This window comes from Octopus sinensis, linkage group LG25 (genome assembly GCF_006345805.1).
Source record: "Octopus sinensis linkage group LG25, ASM634580v1, whole genome shotgun sequence".
Classification (NCBI taxonomy): Eukaryota; Metazoa; Mollusca; class Cephalopoda; order Octopoda; family Octopodidae; genus Octopus; species Octopus sinensis.
In genome coordinates this window covers 12,154,111-12,172,954 of record NC_043021.1, presented here as the reverse complement: position 1 = coordinate 12,172,954, position 18,844 = coordinate 12,154,111, and the positions used below count along the sequence as shown (strand labels likewise).

General features: G+C 38.5%; 1 protein-coding gene across 3 annotated transcripts in view; it reads left to right on the top strand.

The window, feature by feature from the left end:
* Window positions 1–729: 729 nt before the first annotated feature.
* LOC115224437 (TLC domain-containing protein 2) overlaps window positions 730–18,844 on the top strand; it is a 58,426-nt gene continuing 40,311 nt past the window's right edge. For 2 of the 3 annotated variants that reach the window (XR_005003845.1, XM_029795339.2), the window contains exon 1: window positions 731–1,523. Coding sequence is in view for 1 of the 3 variants with exons in the window: in XM_029795339.2 (XP_029651199.1) it covers window positions 1,282–1,523 (242 nt within the window). In the remaining 2 variants the exon portion in view is untranslated. Of the gene's footprint in view, window positions 1,524–18,844 lie in introns of all 3 variants that reach the window. The other variant, XR_005003846.1, reaches the window with a different exon arrangement.

Below are 18,844 nucleotides of genomic sequence, written 5' to 3'. Positions count from 1 at the left end.
TAATTGATAACGTTATTTTATGAAGATTCTTCAATATTTTCAAAATGAATTGAAGCAAAGGCTGTGTATTAATAATTATTTCAACGGGAAAATATGGTAACAAAAGGGTTAACTCTTACAACTGCGTGTTTTGTTTTTCTTTGGCGGGGGTGGGGAGATTTGCGCGTGATCCTGTAATGGCTCTCCCTGCTTTTCCAAGATCTGTCTTCGTTTTGCGATGATAAAAGTTCAATTGCTCGCCCACCCCTTACAACAAGACCTAGTAGTCGTCAACAAAATCTTTCTACTCCTCTTTCTTTTCCTCTTATTAAACTAGACCGCACAGCTTAATCGCGTTGCAGGTTTTGCAAGATCTTAAATGAAAAAAATTCAAATAAGTTTGTGTATGGAAATAACATAAAACTATAGCAATCGATACTTATTGAAATTCAAAATAGTTCGACTCTTCTGGATGATTGATTTCCTTCCATATATGCTCGAGTTTGTGAATATATTTATGTTTGTGTGTGTAGATCTGTGGGCGGGCTTTTACCTACCTACCTATCTATCTACCTTCTATATATCTAGCTGAATATCTGTTTGTATTTGTGTATGCGTGTATGCACATACATACCTATATATACATATATATACGTATACATATATATATAGAGAGAGAGAAAGAAAGAAAGAAAGAAAGCGAGAGAGAAAGAAAGAAAGAAAGCGAGAGAGAGCTGTATGTGCCTAACAGTATCTACATGTGTGTGTGTGGTGTATGTGTGTGACTATGAATAGATGTGTATTGTGATAGCTTGTATAAGTGAGTTTGGTGGGGGCGGGCACACACACACACACACGCAAATGTGCGTATATAATGCACACAGATTTTATGCGTGTGTATGTGGGCGTGTACGTTATGTATTTGTGTGTGTGGACGTGGTTGTGTGCTGTGTGTCATTAAGTATCTGATCCTGACATCAAGCAGCAGCAGCGGCAATAGAAAGTTGGTCACTTAGCACCAACTCTATCATTAGGAGAGAGTGTGGATGGTCTCTCGTTCCCTGCTCCTTTTTCTTTCTTTTTTTTTTATTTGAGGAAATCACAAACGTCCCAGAGAAAAACGAAACAAAACATACATCTTCTCCGTAGTCAACAAGTTCGCAAATCCGAAGATTTTCTTCTCCATATCTCATTTATAACATTCGGTCTGTTTCGTTCGGTCATTGGTTTTTTTTCTTCTCCTTTTGGGTTTGCCGCCTTGCTTCATTTCGCGACTATCACCTGTTGTGACAGTATAAAACAATGGAGACATCGCGTGAGCAATATGTTGATAGAGATGAATGGCCACTGCCTGATTCCACAGCAGCAACCGGAATCATAATAACCACAGTATCATTTTTATTTTTCCAAATTACAGCTTTCATTGTGGACCGCTACCTAAAGACATCATCTTTTCTTAACAACCCAAAACTGCACTGGCGATGGAAAAATGTGTTTATTTCGTTTACTCACGCCGCTATCGTTTCTGTTTGCTGTTTAACGAGGTAAGTCCCGACTAGAATGATTTGTTTTTAAACTTTTTGCCAGTCACACTTAACTATATACAAACTTCATGCGGAAAATCGTTAAATGAAGTCAAGCAATGTTGCACTTCTCTGAGTTTCCAAATCGTCTATCTTTTATCGATCGCTTTTTCTCTCTCTTCTTATCTTCATCGATAATAACTGTATGTATCTGATCTGTATCAGTAAACTTGTCGAGTTTACCGACGTCAACAACAACCTCCTTTACATAACAGAAGGGACCATATTAAAACTACATGCTGGAATCCTCGAATGACTCCAAAATTTCTAAACTCTGGTGCTTTTATTGTTTATAAAATTTACTATAAAACGGTAATTAAATCGGCTTAATTAGCCTTAATTATCACTGGCTTAATCATTAGCTCATTAAGTACTAGTTCCAACTACACGTGTGGAATCCACCCTGAATATCTACGAAAATTCTATGTTGTACTGTTTTATGTTTATAAAATATATCATAAAATGGTAATTAACTCAGTTTAATTAAGCATAGTAGTCACTTACGTACACTGATCGTTCATATGTAAATTAGAAGAATGTAGTTGGTCGTTTTTATGTGGTCCCTTGTTTTGTAATAGAGGTCGTTGTTTGTGCATATATTCGGCAACTTCACCTCTGTTTTTGTTGTAGGGTTTCATATATCTTAATACATTAAATCCAGAAACTTCGATTAGCTGAAATTAATCTCGTTTAATCGAAGTTTCTCAACTCTGTATTTAATAAATGACGGACTTCCATGTATATATTTGACATATTTCCTCCACAGTCTTATCTGTTATTATTATTATTTTTATTTCTCTGTTTTAATATAATTTTTAATTCCTCATGAAGAAGACAAAACAAAACACAAAAAAAAAATGATAAAAATTCTTAATATCTTCTCGATGGGTTTCCCTAGTGTTTCGTTCAAACACAACTCTTTAACGCTTTCTTTCTCTTTGGTATTTCGCTGTTTTCTCGACAGAATTCTTGCTATTTAGCAACCAAACTCGCGCTACATACCACTTGTGTTGTTAACTTCGTTCGTCCGTCAGCACCTCGTTCTCCGCCCACTATTTTCTTCTGTTTGTTTTACTATCATCAAAAAAAATTCGGTCTTTAATAAGACACCCACCCGGTTCAACGTAAACTATTAACTGCCTGCCAAACAAAAAACATTTATTTTAATACGCGACATTTATATGCAGTTATAAATCAACTGCGGCAAGTCAAAAAAGTAACACACGTTTAAAAGAAAATCCTCGGATTTGTGAGCTTCTTCGAGTTTATGAGCGTGTAATTGTTTCAAGTGGGGGTAAATTCAAATGTGCTTTAAATTGTGTGGATATTGTTAGTTGTCATACAGCTTAAAATGAGTCGAAATGTTTTCAAGCGCAACTTAAGTGGGTTTCTAGATGTGTTATATAACACCAGTCTCAGGTGTGACTTTTGCCTTCAACGCATGACAAGACTTGATTTGATTTCGTCTATTGTTTAAATAGCTTTGATTTATATATAATCTGTGAATGTGTATACAGTATGTATGTATGTATATATATATATATATATATGGGTATATATATATGTTTATATATGTGTATGTTTATATACGTGTATATCAATACATACATATGTAAGCTTGTATATATATATATGTGTATGTATATATATATGTGTGTGTGTGTGTATGCATATATATGTGTGGTGGGTTGGGCATTCTTATATAACAGTCGCGTGCTCCAAATCTTAATTTTTGGGCTGTGTATGCTTTACGCATCGTGGATTAAGATCCTAAAAAGAGGAAAAGGTACATGGGGGTGGAGTTATCCCTGCTCCAAATTTTTTTCCTCTTTTTAGGGTCGTCACGGTGCTTAAAGCGTACAATCTGGAAATTTAAGGTATTTGGCGCTAGGTAATTCTTACTCTTTTCTATAGGAATATACACACACACACACACACACATATGTAGGTATATCTACACAATCTAAAAGGTATTTGTAGAATATTTCTTCATGTTTTCTGAAACTTATGAGGAAACAAATTCCACAGCGTATTGAAGCTTTAAATAGTAAAAAAGTTTTGTTATGAAAGTATAGATATTGATTTTATTATGGAAGTGTCGCTACTTTGTAATAACACAAATAAAAATTGCGCTGATACATCGAGAATGTTTTTCTTCTTGTAAAGTTTAGCAAACGGCTGAATGAAGTAAGACAATTCAAAACACAACTGTGACTTAAATGATAATGTAATTTTATATATGTCGTTACTTCTGTTTGCTTTTATTTTTCCTGTTTCTTTTACCCTCGCTCTTTCGTTTTCTCCCTTTCTCTGTTTGCTTATACACGCCTTTGGTCTTCCATATTTTCTTCTCTCTCTCTCTTTCTCCCCCCCCCCCTCTCTTTGTCTTTTATCAATTTTTGTTTTATCTAAATATCATGGTGTTTCCCCCCCACTCCCTCTTTTTATCTCTCTCTCATTCTCTTTCGATGTATATCAGCTAAAATTCTTTGCTGATGATGTCTGATAAGATTGAAACGCCGAAATATCAAGCTATTTATTCACCAAACTCCTCCCTCTTTCCCAAATAATCACTATGGGGCTTTTTATGCCGCTCTGGAAAAATTTCAGAGGAATTAACAGGCAATCTTTTCAGGTGGGAAAATTTATTTCGTGCAATGTCATGTACGTCACACTTTTTGGATCTTCTTAAAAAATCCAACGCACATCCCACCTTAAAGCTATCCGCTGCATACACTTGTACAGACATGTCCTCTGTCTCCCACTAGATCATGCTACCAGGGTTATCCTCTTGAAAAGGCCTTGTGGCAGGCTCCACACCAGATGACTGGACGGGATTAAGCAAGATCTCCAGAAACTTAATGTCACTTTGGAGAGGCTGGCACAGGACTGCCAGCAAGAGAGAGCACTGGTAGACTTGGTTGCAGCATGGCCTTAAAAGGTTTTTTCTTGTTAAACGAATCAACACCTGTACTTATTTCCTTTTTAAGCTTGGTACTAATTCAATCAGTCTCTTTTTGCCAAACAGCTAAGTTACAGGGATGTAAACGAACCAATAGCAGGATTTTTACAGTTGGAAACCCTTTCCAAATGCCAACCACTTTACAGTGTGGACTAGATGCTTTTTAAGTGGCACCTGCACTGACAGGGTCACCAAGTAACCTGCAAGACAAAAATCTTTTTATAGGGGAGGAGGCATCAGAGGAGGTGATCTCGTGTCAGATGATGAAAGGTTATAGTGAGACAGGGAGACAGAAACAGTGAAGGCATGGTGGGGATCAAACACAGACACCTGTGCAGGTGACACATAAAAAAAAACACCATTTGAGCATGGCCGTGGCCAGTACTGCCTGACTGGCCTTCGTGCCGGTGGGACATAAAAGCACCCACTACACTCTCGGAGTGGTTGGCGTTAGGAAGGGCATCCAGCTGTAGAAACTCTGCCAGATCAGATTGGAGCCTGGTTCAGCCATCTGGTTCGCCAGTCCTCAGTCAACCCATGCTCGCATGAAAGTGGACGTTAAACGATGATGATGATGATGAGGCTTCTTACAGTTTCCATTTACCAAATTGATTCACAAGGTTTTGTATGGCCCAAGACGATAGTAGAAGACACTTTCACATAGTTCCATGCGGTGCAACTGCAACCAGAACAATATGGTTGGGAAGCAAACTTCTTACTACACAGCCATGACCCCTATACTGACACATAATAAAATAAATAAATGCACCCTTTTTAAAGCCTTTAAGGCTCATGGGCCCGGTTTCCTGGTTCTATGGCGTATGTGTTCCCCAGCTGGACGGGACGCCAGTCCATCGCAGTGTTACTCATTTTTGCCAGCTGAGTGGACTGGAGCAACGTGAAATGAAGTGTTTTGCTCAAGAACACAATGCATCGCCCAGTCCAGGAATCGAAACCACAATCTTACGATCATGATGCTGACACCCTAACCACTAAGCCACGCGTCTCCACTATACTGACACACATATACACACATAAATGTATGTGCGTGTACCAGTCTTCCTCTATGTATATATATATATATACACACATATGTGTCAGTATATCTGCAACCATATATACATGCATTAATGATAAAACTCCTTCCCAAGTGATATAGACTCACAAGGCCAGTTTCCCTTTTTCTATGCTGTATATATTCCCCACTGGATGGGGTAACAGGCCCTCACAGGATTACTCATTTATGCTGGCTGAGTGAACTAAAGCAATGTGAAATGAAGTGTCTTGCTCAAGGATGCAATGCATTACCTAGTCCTGGAATCAACACCAGTCTTACAATATTTTTTTTTTTTTTTGACCAGAAATACTTTATTTACTAATATACACTTTAAAAAGATGAAAACAACAAAAAAAAAACCGAGATGCAAAGCAGCAGGTGGAGCAATGGGCCACATTTCCTGGAACAAGAGGAGGGCTCAACAGCACACTGTGGTGATGACCGTGATGGAATTGCCGCGGAGAATGGCCAGCGACACTTGCTGCAGTAGCCACTTCATGTTGCTGGATGCATTTCTCCTATTGGCTACCCTAACCACTGAGCCTTTTGTCTCCTATATACATACATTTCTTCCAGCCTTTTACCTCCTCAGCACCTACACCCCTTTACAAACCAGTCTTTTCCCAGTGTTACTGGCTCCATTGACTGAGATGACCTGCCATTCGTGGATTCATGACTTGTCCTCTCACCTTCATCATAGGTTTGTTTGCTCAATCAAGGTTCATCTGGGGATTAACCCTTTTGATACCAACCTACTTCTGGCCCTGTAGTATGAATGTCTTGTTTTCAAAAGTTCTGAATTAAAATTTCCACCAAATCTTAGTCACAATTTATGTTCCTAACACTAGCTTAATGATAACTAAGTTATTTTACTAAATTCTTTGTTGTATTTAAAATTAATTGAAAGAAATACAGAGCATCTCAACAGGAATATGGTAACAAAAGGGTTAATGTCACCATGATATTTTTAAACCTTTTGATACCAACCTGGCTGAAACTGGCTCTGGCATACGAATATCTTGTTTTCAAAAGTTCTGAATAAAATCTGCCATCAAATCTTAGTCACAATTTATGTTCCTAGCTAGTTTAATAATAACAAAGTTATTTTATTAAATTCTTTGTTAGATTTTAAATTAATTGAAAGAAACGCAGAACATCTCAACAGAAATATGGTAACAAAAGGGTTAAGAACATCAACATACACAAAACTTGATTTATTTAGAACTATATTTTCTGTTCAAATTTACCTCTCACCAATCTCAAATTCCAATGTACTTCATGCAGGCACTGGCACAACTATGTAGCAAGAAGTTTGCTTCCCAATCACATGGTTTCAGGTTCAGTTCCATGGGGGGACACCTTTGTGCAAGTGTCTCCTACTATTACCCCTAGCTGACCAAAACCTTGTGAGTGGATTTGGTAGATAAACTAAAAGAAGCCCATCGTATATACATACATACATACACATATATATATATATATATATATATATATATATACACACATACATATATAGGCACAGGAGTGGCTGTGAGGTAAGTAACTTGCTTACCAACCACATGAGTTCAGTGCCACTGTGTGGAACTTTGGGCGAGTATTTTCTACTGTAACCTCGGGCTGACCAGAGGCTTGTGAGTGGAATTGATTGATGGGAACTGAAGGAAGTTTGTCATATATGTGTGTGCGTATGTATATATATATATATATATATATATATATATATATATATATATGTATATGTTTGTGTATCTGTGTTTGTCCTCCCACCATCACTTGACAACCAATGCTGGTGTGTTTATGTCCCTGTAACTTAGCAGTTCAGCAAAAAGTCACTGATAGAATAAGTACTAGGCTTACAAAAAATAAGTCCTGGGGTCAATTTGTTTGACTAAAGGCAGTACTTCAGCACGTCCACTGTCAAATGACTGAAACAAATAGAATATATATATTTATATATACATATATATATATATATATATATATACATACATGTGTGTGTGTGTTTCTTTGTGTCTGTGTTTGTCCAACTTGGCAACTGGCGTGTGTGTGTGTTTATGTAAAAAGGCTAAAGCTCCTTCCTGTATCACAAGTGACTTGTAGAGCTAGTTTCCTGGATTCTGTTGCACACACATACACTCACACACACTCACACACATACATATATGTATATATATATAATATACATACATATATATATATGTGCATACATATATATATATATATATATTATATATATATATACACACATACACATATATATACACACATACATACATATTATATATATATATGTATGTATATATATATATAATATACATACATATATATATATATTCTTTTATTTCTTTTACTTGTTTCAGTCATATGACTGCGGTCATGCTGGAGTATCACCTTTAGTTGAGCAAATCGAACCCAAGACCTATTCATTGTAAGCCTAGTATGTATTCTATCGGACTCTTTTGTTGAACCGCTAAGTTACGGGACATAAATACACTAGCATCGGTTGTCAAGCAATGTTGGGAGGACAAACACACACACATATATGACGGGCTTCTTTCAGTTTCTGTCTACCAAATCCACTCACAAGGCTTTGGTCGGCCTGAGGCTATAGTAGGAGACGCTTGCTCAAGGTGCCTCGCAGTAGGACTAAATCCAGAACCATGTGGTTGGTAAGTAAGCTACTTACCACACAACCACTCCTGTGATATATATGTGAAAGTGCATGGCTTACTGCTGAGGATATTCAGTTCATGATAGTCATGTTGTGAGTTCGAGTGGCTGTATGGTAAGTAGCTTGCTTACCAACCACATGGTTCCGGGTTCAGTCCCACTGTGTGGCACCTTGGGCAAGTGTCTTCTACTATAGCCTCAGGCCAACCAAATCCTTGTGAGTGGATTTGGTAGACGGAAACTGAAAGAAGCCTGTCATGTATATGTATATATATATATATATATGTATGTGTGTGTGTATATGTCTGTGTGTCTGTGTTTGTCCCCCCAACATCACTTGACAACCGATGCTGGTGTGTTTACATCCTCATAACTTAGTGGTTCGGCAAGAGAGACCTATAGAATAAGTACTAGGCTTACAAAGAATAACACCTAGGGTCGATTTGCTCGACTAAAGGCAGTGCTCCAGCATGGCCGCAGTCAAATGATTGAAGCAAGTAAAAGAGTAAAGAGTGATGCATTGTGTCCTTGAGCAAGACACTCTATTTCACCTTACTCCAGTTCACTGAGCTGGCGAAAATGAGTTTGTACCTGTATTTCAAAAGGGCTACCCTTGTCACATTCTCTGTCTGGCCAAATCTCCCTGCAGACAATGTTTAGGATTTACGTGTCTGTGGAGCGTTCAGCCACTTGCATGTTAATTTCGTGAGCAGGATGTTCTGTTGATCTGATCAACTGGGGCCCTCATTGTTGTAACCTTTGAAGTGTCAGTTGGTATATAGGAATGTATAGGTTTCGGATGACAAACAGGAAAACAGAACTCAAAACACGATTATGATAAACATTTTTTTTATTATTAATATTTGGCAGAAGTAACAGAGTGACTCAAAGGCTGAGAATGTTATCAAACTCATATATGTATTGTGTTGGTGCATAATAAATATTGCGCCTTTTTTCAACAAATTTTATTCAACAAAAACAATGACAATATTTAACAAAAACAGCTTTAAATGACGGTCTGACCCATCTGCCAAGCAGATGGGAAGCAGTAATTGAAGTAGATGGTGAATATACTCTGGAATAATCATTTAAAGATGTTTTTGTTACATGCTGTTATTGTTTTTGTGGAATAACATTTGTTGAAAAAAGTCACAATAATCATGCACCAATCCTATATATATGTATATATATATATATATATATATATATATCTAATGTAGGATAAAATTTTTTAGAAAAAAAATTTTATCAATGGCCAGCATATTAAAAAATACCTTTAAAGGTTAGATTATAAACAACTTATAAATAAGGGCAAACGAAAAAATTTCTTATGTCAAATATGCCGAAAATTGGACATATTGTCCATTTACCATATAATTTTTTTCTAATACGCATGCTACTCGAAAAGAGGTCGACAGAAATCTCTAAAAAATTCCATTATTACCATATCGGACCGACTTCAGGGTTAGTTCAAAAGGAACCCACCCTTCGTCAGTGATACATGTGGCAAAGAAGTAAATGAGATACTTTTTGAACTAACCCTGAAATCGGTCCGATATGGTAATAATGGAATTTTTTAGTGATTTCTGTTGACCTTTTTTTGAGTAGCTTGCATATTAAAAAAAAATTATATGGTAAATGGACAATATGTCCAATTTTCGGCATATTTGGCATTAGAAATTTTTTCGTTTGCCCTTATTTATAAGTTATATATATATATCAGCAGCAGCATTGTTTAACGTCCACCTTCCATGCTGGCATGGATGGGACAGTTTGACTGGAGCCAGCCAGGCAGAAGCCTGCACCAGACTTCTGTGACTGTTTTTGGGAGGATTTTTACAGTCAGATGCCCTTCCTAACACCAACCACCCAGTAGAGTGGACTTAATGCTTTTTACGTGACACAAGCATAGGTGAGGTCAGTTTTGGCAAGGTTTTTACAGCTGGATGCCCTTCCAAATGCCAACCACTTTACAGTTTGGACTGGGTGCTTTTTAAGTGGTACCTGCACCGGCAGGGTCACCGAGTAACCTGTAAGACAAAAATTTTTTGAGAGGGGAGGAGGCATTGGAGGAGGTTATCTCAAGTCAGATGGTGAACGGTCATAATGAGACAGAGAGACAAAAACAGGTGTCGTGTTGTAGAGGAGGTACAAGGTTACCCAGCTCGATAGAGAGATTGGGAATGAGAACAGAAAGAGGTGTGCTGCCGCAAAGGAAATACGTGGTTACCCAACCTGAGGGAAGTGCAGGAGGAGGAGAGAGAGAGTGGGAGACATCAGGATAGAGATGGTGACAAAGTGCAGGACATACTCACAAGGGTCGGGGATCAGAATATAAATGGGATGGTCAAGTAAAGAAAGAGAGAGATATAGATGGTGGCAAGTGCCAGGGCATACCCTTGGAGGTTCAAAGGTCATAATATAAATGGCAGGATATTTTGCCAAAGAGGATTAGAGAGTAGGGTGGGGACTACCAGATAGCAATGATACAGAGAAACAGGGCCGTGAGGACAGGATTGGGGAGTGAGAGAGGCAGGCATAATGCATGAAGGAGGAAACATAAGGAAGAGAAGAGATGTAGATTGATTTGTTGCGGTAGGATGTATGAGAAGTCATCTTGTTATGTGTGTGGGTGGGACATACAGGGCTTTATCAGGTAATGTTACAAAGTCAATCATAGATAGAGAAATGAAGATTGCTGTTATATAATGAAGATTGCTGTTATATAATGATGTTATTTGTGCAATAGAAAAAATATAATGAACTGCATATTAGTTGAACATGGCTGGACATAAGAAGCAATTAGCAAGTTTCACTTATGCTTCTGTCACAAATCAGGAATTCCATGCAGTGTTCAACCCTTTAGCATTCAAATTATTCTATCAAATGTTTGTTTGTTCCTTCTCAATCCACACCTGGCTCATAGAGCTGGTTTCCCAGTTCCTTTGGCGTATAGGTTCCCCACCCTGACGGGACGCCGGTCCGTCGCAGTTGATCTGCATGATGCAGGAGGAAAGAGTGAGAGAAAGTTGTGGCGAAAGAATCAGCAAAGTTCGCCATTACCTTCTGCCGGAGCCTCGTGAAGCTTAGGTGTTTTCGCTCATAAACACACACATCGCCCAGTCTGAGATTCGAACCCACGATCTCTCGACTGCGAGTCTGCTGCTCTAACCACTAGGCCATGTACCTCCACTATATCAAATGTAATGCTTATTTATTCAGTTTTGAATAAATCTGGCATTATCTCATAGCTTTAAGATTTCAATGATGTGTGTTTATTTTTACAATGACGGTATATATATTTATTTATTTATATATAAGTTAATAACTAATGCAAATAAAACTTGCACTACTTTCTGACTCACCCATGCATGTATGTATGTGTGTGTGTATGTGTGTATGTATATATGTATGTTTGTATGTATGTATATGTGTGTATGTTTCTATGTATGTATGTGTGTATGTATGTATGTGTGTGTATGTATGTGTGTGTGTATGTATATATGTATGTTTGTATGTATGTATATATGTGTATGTGTGTATGTATTTGTGTGTGTATGTATGTATGTGTGTATGTATATATATATATGTATGTATGTATGTTTGTATATATGTTTGTATGTATGTGTGTATGTATGTATGTGTGTATGTATATATGTATGTATGTATGTATGTAGGGTTGGACAGAAAGAACACAAGGAGAAAAGGATGAAAGCAGAGCAAACGGAAAACTAGGCAAAAATCTTAATGGACAGGAAATTTAGGCAAAGCCATGATACACAATATTCACAATGGATTTTCCTCCTCGGTCAGTGACCCAAAATATCAGGTCATGACATTATATTTCCTTTATTAGAGTAAATTTGGCTTACAGCTGTTTCCAATATTCATTATACGTACATTCAGAAGTGGCTCTGACATAAGTAGCATTAATTTAGGTCATTCATTTTTTCTCAACTGATCAGTAGACTATTCGAATAAACCTATCAGTAATAATAATAATTAATTAATTTTTTTATTGGCCACAAAGGGCTGACAAATATGATTGGAAAACATAAAGGGACAAAACAGGACGAAAGGTTACAAAAGGTTTTGTCCGTTTGTGAAAAAGAAACCGAGTAAAAAGTAGTATAACAACGAAAAATTCCCATAGAGGAGACGCTTCAAAAAAAGAAAAGGTCTCACGTGGAAAAACCCATAAAAGCTACAGGAGCCTGGTCAAAAGGGGGTAGAGAGCCATTTTCTCCTTTAAATAATAATAATTCTTTCCACTGTAGGCACAAGGCTTTAAATTTCAGGGGAGAGGACTAGTTGATTACATCGACCCCAGTGCTTGATTGGTACTTAATTTATCGACCCCAGAAAGATGAAAAGTAATGTTGACCCCAAAAGAATTTGAACTCAGTATGTAAAGACTGACAATATACTGCTAAGCTTTTTGCCCAGTATGCCAACATTCTGGCACAAGGCCAGTAATTTTGGGGGAGGGGATAAGTTGGTTACGTTGACCCCAGTGTTCAACTGGTACTTATTTTATAAACTCCAAAAGGGATGAAAGACAAAGTTGACCTCGGCAGAATTTGAACTCAAAACAAATTCCACAACTAATGCACGGTGCCAAGTGGGCCACTTTTGGTAAGCAAAACTGATGATGTGTGAAGCAGAACTGGTGATGTGTATGCCTGGCATACTAATGATTCTGCCAGCTCACCACATCATCATCATCATTTAACATCCGCTTTCCATGCTGGCATGGTTTGGCCAGTTTGACTGTGGACTGTCAAGCCAAGAGGTTGCACCAGGCTCCAATCTGGTCTGGCAAAGTTTCTACAGTTGGATGTCCTTCCTAATGCCAACCACTCCAAGAGTGTAGTGGGTGCTTTTTACATGCCACCAGCACAGGGGCCAGTCAGGCAGCACTGGCATCGACCACGCTTGAATGGTACTTTTTACATGCCACTGGCATGGGAGCCAGTCAGGCAGCACTGGCATCGACCATGCTCGAATGGTGATTTTTACGTACATGCCAATTATAGTAATGATGGTAATAATAATAATATCAATAATAATAATAATGACAACAAAAACAACAACAATTGCTGGGTTCAAGGGCAGCGATTTTGAGGAAAGGAGCTTGGTTGATGTGTGCTCCAAGTTTTCAACTGGTACTTGAATATTTTTGACCTTTGGAAGGCTGAAAGGCAAAGTTGAAATTGGTAGGATTTGAACTTGGAATATAATGATGTTGGTGATGATACTAATAATAATAATTTCAAATTCTGACACAAGGCCAGCAATTCCAAGGTAGAGTGGAAGTCAATTACATCAACCCCAGTATTCAACTGGTACTTATTTCATCAACCCCCAAAAGGATGAAAGACAAAGTCGGCCTCGGCAGAGTTTGACCTTAGAACATAAAAATGGACGAAATGCAGCTAAGCAGTTTGTCCGTTGGGCTAAGAATTCTGCCAGCTTGCTGCCTTTGTCAAAATAATAATAATAATAACAACAACACCTCTGGAAACATGGGTGTTTCGTTCAACATCCTTAAACAACCCTTATTCAGGGACCTTTTGTGCGGGATGGGTTACTTGACCAGAAGAAAATTCTAACAGGGCCCCCACCTGCAAGGTCACGTGCTGTTTATCTTGATATGAGATCACCATGTCGCGCACATATGGTTATGATGCATGTGCCTAGTGTACCCTTATCAGATGGGTAGTCATGATGGGTATACTGGGCTTCGTATATTTTACCCCAATGTCACTTCGAAGGCATGCACTGCTCTCTCACTCAATAATAATAATAACAATAATAATAATCCTTTCTACTGAAAGCACAAGGCCTCAAATTTGGGGGAAGGGATTAAATCGATTACATCGACCCCAGCATGTAACTGGTACTTATTTAATTGACACCAAAAGGATGAAAGGCAAAGTCGACCTCGGCAGAATTTGAACTCAGAATGTAGCGATGGGCGAATTACCACTAAGCATTTTGTCCAGCATGCTAACAGTTCTGCCAGCTCGCTGCCTTCATCATCATAATAATAATAATAATATTAATAACAAAGCAAATTTTGTATTTGAGTCAGGTTGTTTAACTGTGTACAACTTCGCAACAAAATATGTTTGGCCTTTGTGTTAATGTAAGATATTAACCCCCATCATCATCATCATCATCGTCGTCGTCATCATCAACACCATCATCGTTATTAACATTATTATTGTAAACATTTTTGTATCTTACTATTTATTTTGACATGTATTTTTCCTTATAGTATGATGAGTCAGATATCATGTGCAAATGTGAAGTCTGGATTGTCTATGTTACTGCTGAATGCATTAGCATTAGGTTACCATGTGCTGTTGGTTGTTAACATCAGTCAACAACCAGACTCTCCAGCGCTTACAACCAACTGCAATCTTCACCTTCTGTTGCCATGTATTGCCAACACATTGTCTATCTCCTCAGGATGTGCTCTTCTTTCTATTCTTTTGCTGGCTTCGGTTATTGGACAGCAGCCATGCAGGAGTACCGCCTTGATAATCTCTTATCTGCTTTTATTTCATTTTTTTAATTATTTCAATCATTGAATTGCGGTCATGCTAGAACATTGCCTTGATAATCTCTCATCTTTTATTTTTTTATTACTTCAGTTATTGGGGTGTGGTCATGCTGGAGCACTGCTGTAGTGGATGGGTCTTCTTGAGTACAGCAATGTGCCACATATCTCAGTCCTCTGTCATCCCCTTTGTAAGGTTCAGCATTTTTAGATCAGCCTTCATTACTTCATCCCATGTCTTCCTGGGTCTCTCGCTTCCTGGGTCTCTCATCTTCTTTTTTTAATTATTTCAATCATTCTTGATCACTCTCTTTCTCTCTCTCCCCTTCTCTTGCTCTTCCCTCTGGCTGGGTAACTGTGTATTTCCTTTACACTAGCACACCTGTTTCTTTCCTCGTTATCGTTAACACTCTCTCCCTCTCCTTCTCTCTTTCTTTCTTTCTCTCTCTTTCTCTTTCTGGCCAGGTAACCATCTAATTTCTCTACAGCAAGACACCTGTTTCTGACCCTTTGTCTCTCTGTTACACTCTAACTTTTCATCATCTGACACAAGATCCCCTCCTCCAATGTCTCCTCCCCTCTCGAAATTCCTTGTCTTGCAAGTTACTTGGTGACCCTGCCAGTGCTGGTGTCACACCAAAATTATCCAGTCCACACTTTAAAGTGGTTGGTGCTTGGAAGAGCATCAAGCTGTAAAACCCTGCCAAAACTGACCTCGCCTGTGCTGGTGCCACATAAAAAGCTGGCAGAGTTTCTACAGCTGGATGCTCTTCCTAATGCCAACCACTCCATGCTGCAGGGTGGTTGGTGTTAGGAAGGGCATCTAGCCATAAAAAACCCTGCCAAAACAGACAGAAGTCTGGTGCAGTTTTCTTATTTCTTTACTGCCTACAAGGGGCTACACACAGAGGGGACAAACAAGGACAGACAAACAGATTAAGTCGATTATATCAACCCCAGTGCGTTACTGGTACTTATTTAATCGACCCTGAAAGGATGAACGGCAAAGTCAACCTCGGTGCAGTTTTCTGGTGCAGTTTTCTGGTGCAGTTTTCTGCCTGGCCATCTCCTGTCAAACTGTCCAAGCCATACCAGCATGGAAGGCAGATGTCAAACAATGATGATGATGATGATGATGATGATTGGGTTGTGGCCATGCTGAGACTCTGCCTTGAAAGGTTTATTTGAAAAAATAAACTCCAGTGTTTATTGACCCCAGTGTCTATTTCTATGTCAGGTTCTTATTCAGTTAAGATTTTCAGCTCAGCTGTTTACATTCTGTGATCACGTTTAGAATCTTTAAGCTATAAACCTAAGCCATAGCAGTGTTCTCTGTTGATATTTCCTTGCCAAGAAATCAATGGCTCAGTGCTTTCAAAGACAAATTGAATGAAAACTTCCTTACTTGAAAAACGAATAAAAGTTAATGACAGGAAGGCGGCGAGCTGGCAGAAATGTTAGCACACTGGGCAAAATGCTTAGCAGTATTTCGTCTGACATTACTTTCTGAGTTCAAATTCCGCTGAGGTCGACTTTGCTTTCATCTTTTCGGAGTCAATAAATTAGGTACCAGTTACGCACTGGGGTTGATGTAATCGACTTAATCCATTTGTTTATCCTTGTTTGTCCCCTCTGTGTGTGGCCCCTTGTGGGCAATAAAGAAATAAGAAACATTAGCATGCCAGGCAAAATGCTTAGCGGTATTTCGTCTGCGTTACGTTGTGAGTTCAAATTCCGCCAAGGTCGACTTTACCTTTCATCCTTTCGGGGTCGATAAATTAAGTACCAGTAACATACTGGGGTCGATGTAATCGACTTAATACCTATGTCTCTCCTTGTTTGTTCCCTCTGTGTTTAGCCCCTTGTGGGTAATAAAGAAATAGGTATTTCGTCTGCCATTTCGTTCTGAGTTCAAATTCCGCTGAGTCAAAAGAGTCCATAAGGGTTGAGAACACTTAGGTTAGATGAGTACATATTGTTGAAGTATTGTTTTTACAACCAGATACCCTTATTTCTTTATTGCACACAAGGGGTTAAACATAGAGGGGACAAACAAGGAAAGACAAAGGGATTAAGTCAATGACATCGTCCCCAGTGCGTAACTAGTACTTAATTTATCGACCCTAAAAGGATGAAAGGCAAAGTCGACCTCAGCGGAATTTGAACTCAGAACGTAATGGCAGACGAAATACTGCTAAGCATTTCGCTCAGTGTGCTAACGTTTCTGCCAGCTTGCAGCCTTAAAATGTTGAGGGAGGGACTAGTCAATTACATCGACCCCAGTGTATCACTGGTACTTATTTTATTGACTCTGAAAGGATGAAAGGCAGAGTCGACCTCAACGAGATTTGAACTCAAACATAAAGATAGATGAAATGCCACTAAGCGCTTTGCCCAGTGTGCTGACAGTTCTGCCAGCTCGCTGCCTTAGTAGTAGTAGTAGTAGTAGTAGTAATAATAATACTAATGATAATTCCTTTCTAATATAGGCATAAGGCCTGAAAATTTGGGGGTGGGGACTTGTCGATTATGTCGACCTCCGTGTTTTACTGGTATTTCATCAACCTTGAAAAGGTAAAAGGCAAAGTCGGCCTCGGTAGTCTTATAATAATAATAATAATAATAATAAATCCTTTCTGATATCAGCACAAGGCCTGAAATTTGGTGGGAGGAAGCCAGTTGGTTAGATTGATACCAGTACGCAACCGGTACTTAACTTACCAACTCCAAAAGGATGAAAGTCAAAGTCGACCTCAGCGGAATTTGAACTCAGAACGTAACGGCAGACGAAATACCTCTAAGTATTTCATCCAGCATGCTCACGATTCTGCCAGCTCACCACCCTAATAATAATAATAATAATAATAATTTCTTTACTACCCACAAGGGGCTAAACACAGAGGGGACAAACAAGGACAGATATCAACCCCAGTGCGTAACTGGTACTTAATTTATCGACCCCGAAAGGATGATAGGCAAAGTCGACCTCGGCGGAATTTGAACTCAGAACATACGGCAGACAAAATACGGTTACGCATTTCACCCAGCATGCTAACGATTCTGCCAGTATAGTGTCTTCAGAGACATCAGTTCCTTGTGTCGAGTATCATACCAGGTTGGACTGGATGTTTGTGTGGATCAGTGAGCTTTTGTGCGTGTGTGTGGGTGTGATTCCTTGTCTTCATGTTGTTATGTGATGGTTGTTAGCAAGCATTACCATCGTATAATTGGTGTTGTTCATTTCCAGTTTTCCATGTAAACATATCCATCAAAAGGGAAATATCACTTTACTTGGAAATAGGTGAGGGTTGGCAACAGGAAAGGCATTCAGCTGTAGAATATCTGTTTCAATGAATTCTATCCGACCCATGGAAGCAAGGAAAAGTGGGCATTAAAATCATCAACGATGATGATGATGATGACAATGATGATGATGACGACAACGATGATGATAATGACGACAATGATGATGATGATGACGACGATGACAATGATGATGATGACAATGACGATGATGATGATGACGACAACAATGACAATGATGAGGATGACGACGATGATGACGATGACAATGATGAGGATGATGACAATGACGATGATAACAATGATGATGATGAGGATGATGATAACAATGATCACGACATCAACAATGATGATGAAGATGATGACAGCAATGATGATGATTGTAAAATATGAATGAGAGATAGGACGGGTGGTTGATGGCATCTGGTTTGTAAAACAGCATTTTGTGGTTAAATTCAAAGAAAACCAACCAAAATATTTAAAGCTTTGCAAATATTTATAGAATAAGAACAACATTATCCAATTTCTAATCCAACCAGTTTCTTTTTATTTCAAAAAAAAAAAACCTAAAAAATAGAAATAAGCATGTGTGTGTGTGTGTGTGTGTGTGTGCATGGATTTGTGTGAGTATGTATGTTTTATCTGATCTGAGCAAATGTAATTATTTATGTGGATGGTGTATGCACTTATCTATGCATGTATGTATGTGTGTGTGAGTATTTGCA